This window comes from Juglans microcarpa x Juglans regia, chromosome 8D, assembly GCF_004785595.1.
Source record: "Juglans microcarpa x Juglans regia isolate MS1-56 chromosome 8D, Jm3101_v1.0, whole genome shotgun sequence".
In the NCBI taxonomy this organism is placed as follows: Eukaryota; Viridiplantae; Streptophyta; class Magnoliopsida; order Fagales; family Juglandaceae; genus Juglans; species Juglans microcarpa x Juglans regia.
In genome coordinates this window covers 21,634,530-21,636,717 of record NC_054608.1, presented here as the reverse complement: position 1 = coordinate 21,636,717, position 2,188 = coordinate 21,634,530, and the positions used below count along the sequence as shown (strand labels likewise).

Sequence of the window (2,188 nt, the reverse complement as noted above, 5' to 3'; positions counted from 1 at the left end):
TCGACATAGATTCTGGCCGAGCAAAAAGAAAAGAGAGAACGTACCATTATGATCATGAAATACTATTTATTTTCCTCTTTTTCATGGATAGATTGGCTGTGAATGTAAAGACGTCAGTCATGACGCAAACCAAGTGAGAACATAAATAAAAAACCATAAAATCGTCAACCAAATAGTCTAAGCAGATCGGGAAAAGCAATAAAAATGTTATCACAGCCCATCACTATCACCGGCCGCATATAAAGTTGACGAATCCCACACGACTCTCTCTCTCTCTCTCTCTCTCTCTCTATCTCTCTTATGTATAAGCAGCACGAGCTTCTGAAGGTTTAGAGCCATTGCCCACCGAATAGCGACCCCAAAGTTTCGATCTCAATCATGTCCACCAATGGCGTGCACATCGCCGCTTATCCGTACCCAACCTCAGGCCATATTATACCTTTGCTCGACCTCGCCCACCGCCTGCTCACCCGCGGCCTCACTGTCACCGTTTTTGTCACCACCTCTAACCTTCCTCTGCTTCAACCTTACATCTCCACACACCCGTCTTCTCTTAAACACTTAGTTCTCCCATCCCCTGATATTACAGCTCCTCCGCAAAAGAGGCTCCTTGCTACCATGCGCGCCTTACGTGACCTTCACTATCCTATCCTCCTCCAATGGTTCCGATCTCATTCCTCACCTCCTGTGGCTGTTATATCCGATTTCTTTCTCGGCTGGACAAACGACCTAGCGTGCGAGCTCGGCGTTCCACGGTTAGTCTTCTCACCTTCTGGTGCCTTTGGGATGTCCGTTGCTCTCTCTCTGTGTCACGATCCACCGGAAAACGATGATCAGGATATCAATTTCCAAGTTTCGTTTCCGAAAATCCCGAACTCTCCAGCATTCCCATGGTGGCAGATCCCTGCACATTATAAAAGAATAAAAGGGGACTCGGATTTGGAATTTTTTAGAAACGACATGATGGCCAATACGGTGAGTTGGGGGATGGTGTTCAACTCGTTCGTCGAGTTGGAGCGCGTTTACTTTATGCATATGAAGAAAGAACTCGGAAATGATCGGGTGTGGGCCGTAGGACCCGTTTTGCCTCCTGAGAACGGTGATTTAAAGGAATACATTGTTAGAGGTGGAGTAAGCTCTGTTCCGTGCCATGAGCTAATGAATTGGTTGGATGCTCGTCCGAACAACTCAATTGTCTATGTCTGCTTCGGTAGCCGTGCGGTGTTGACACAAAGGCAAATGGATGTGCTGACTGCTGGGTTAGAGCAAAGCGGCGTCCAGTTTGTTTTGTGCGTGAGGGTGCCTCGCGAAGACGAGAAGAAGCAGGCGAATGCTGATCATGGCGTGATTCCTAATGGGTTCGAAGATCGCATGGGTGGCAGAGGATTTGTAATAAGGGGATGGGCGCCGCAGGTCTCAATACTGAGCCACCGAGCCGTGGGTGCGTTCGTGACTCACTGCGGGTGGAACTCGGTGCTGGAGGGGATCACTGCGGGAGTTGTGATGTTGACATGGCCAATGGGTGCGGACCAGTACGCGAACGCAAAGTTGTTGGTGGATGAGTTAGGGGTTGCAATCAGAGCTTGTGAGGGCACTCAGAACATTCCCGAGCCAGCCGAGTTGGCTCGGTTGTTGGCCATCTCAGTTGAAGAGACTAGGCCAGAGAGGGTTCTGGCCAAAGAACTGAGTGCTGCAGCCGCAAGTGCAGTTAAAGGAGGAAGTTCAGATACAAATTTGGGTGAGCTCATCAAACAGTTGGGTGATCTTGGAAAGTGATCAGAGCCAAACGTGTGTTTCTTCATAGCTAACTATTTTGTTCTTCAAAACGATCAAACATGTGTTTTCTCTATACCAATTATTGTTTAAGGATGTGTCACTTGGATTTGTTACTTCACTTGTCTTTTCCTCAACTCCATTTCATCTTGTCATCTCCTCACCAGTATTACTGTTATAAAGATACCTCACAAGAACAATCTCATTAACTGACATTATTTCATATAATAGATTAGATTTATTTTACAATAAATATAATTTTAAAATCTAACGTACTAGTATATTTAATAAATTAGATCTATTTTATAATAAATATAACTTTAAAATCTAACGTACCAGTATATTAAGTCAAATCAGATTGTAAATTTATTTTTATAAGATCATTTTATAAATAAAATATTTCTTATATGTGCAA

General features: G+C 44.6%; 1 protein-coding gene across 1 annotated transcript; it reads left to right on the top strand.

The window, feature by feature from the left end:
- The first annotated feature begins 291 nt into the window (after positions 1–291).
- Positions 292–1,876, top strand: LOC121243612 (UDP-glycosyltransferase 89B2-like). Its single transcript, XM_041141737.1, has one exon. It carries the CDS (start codon positions 379–381, stop codon positions 1,774–1,776), a length of 1,398 nt encoding a protein of 465 aa, XP_040997671.1. The 5' UTR covers positions 292–378; the 3' UTR covers positions 1,777–1,876.
- Positions 1,877–2,188: the final 312 nt, after the last annotated feature.

Excerpts from the sequence above, each read along its gene's own strand:
- LOC121243612 (XM_041141737.1), top strand. The coding sequence starts at position 379 with ATGTCCACCAATGGCGTGCACATCGCCGCTTATCCGTACCCAACCTCA.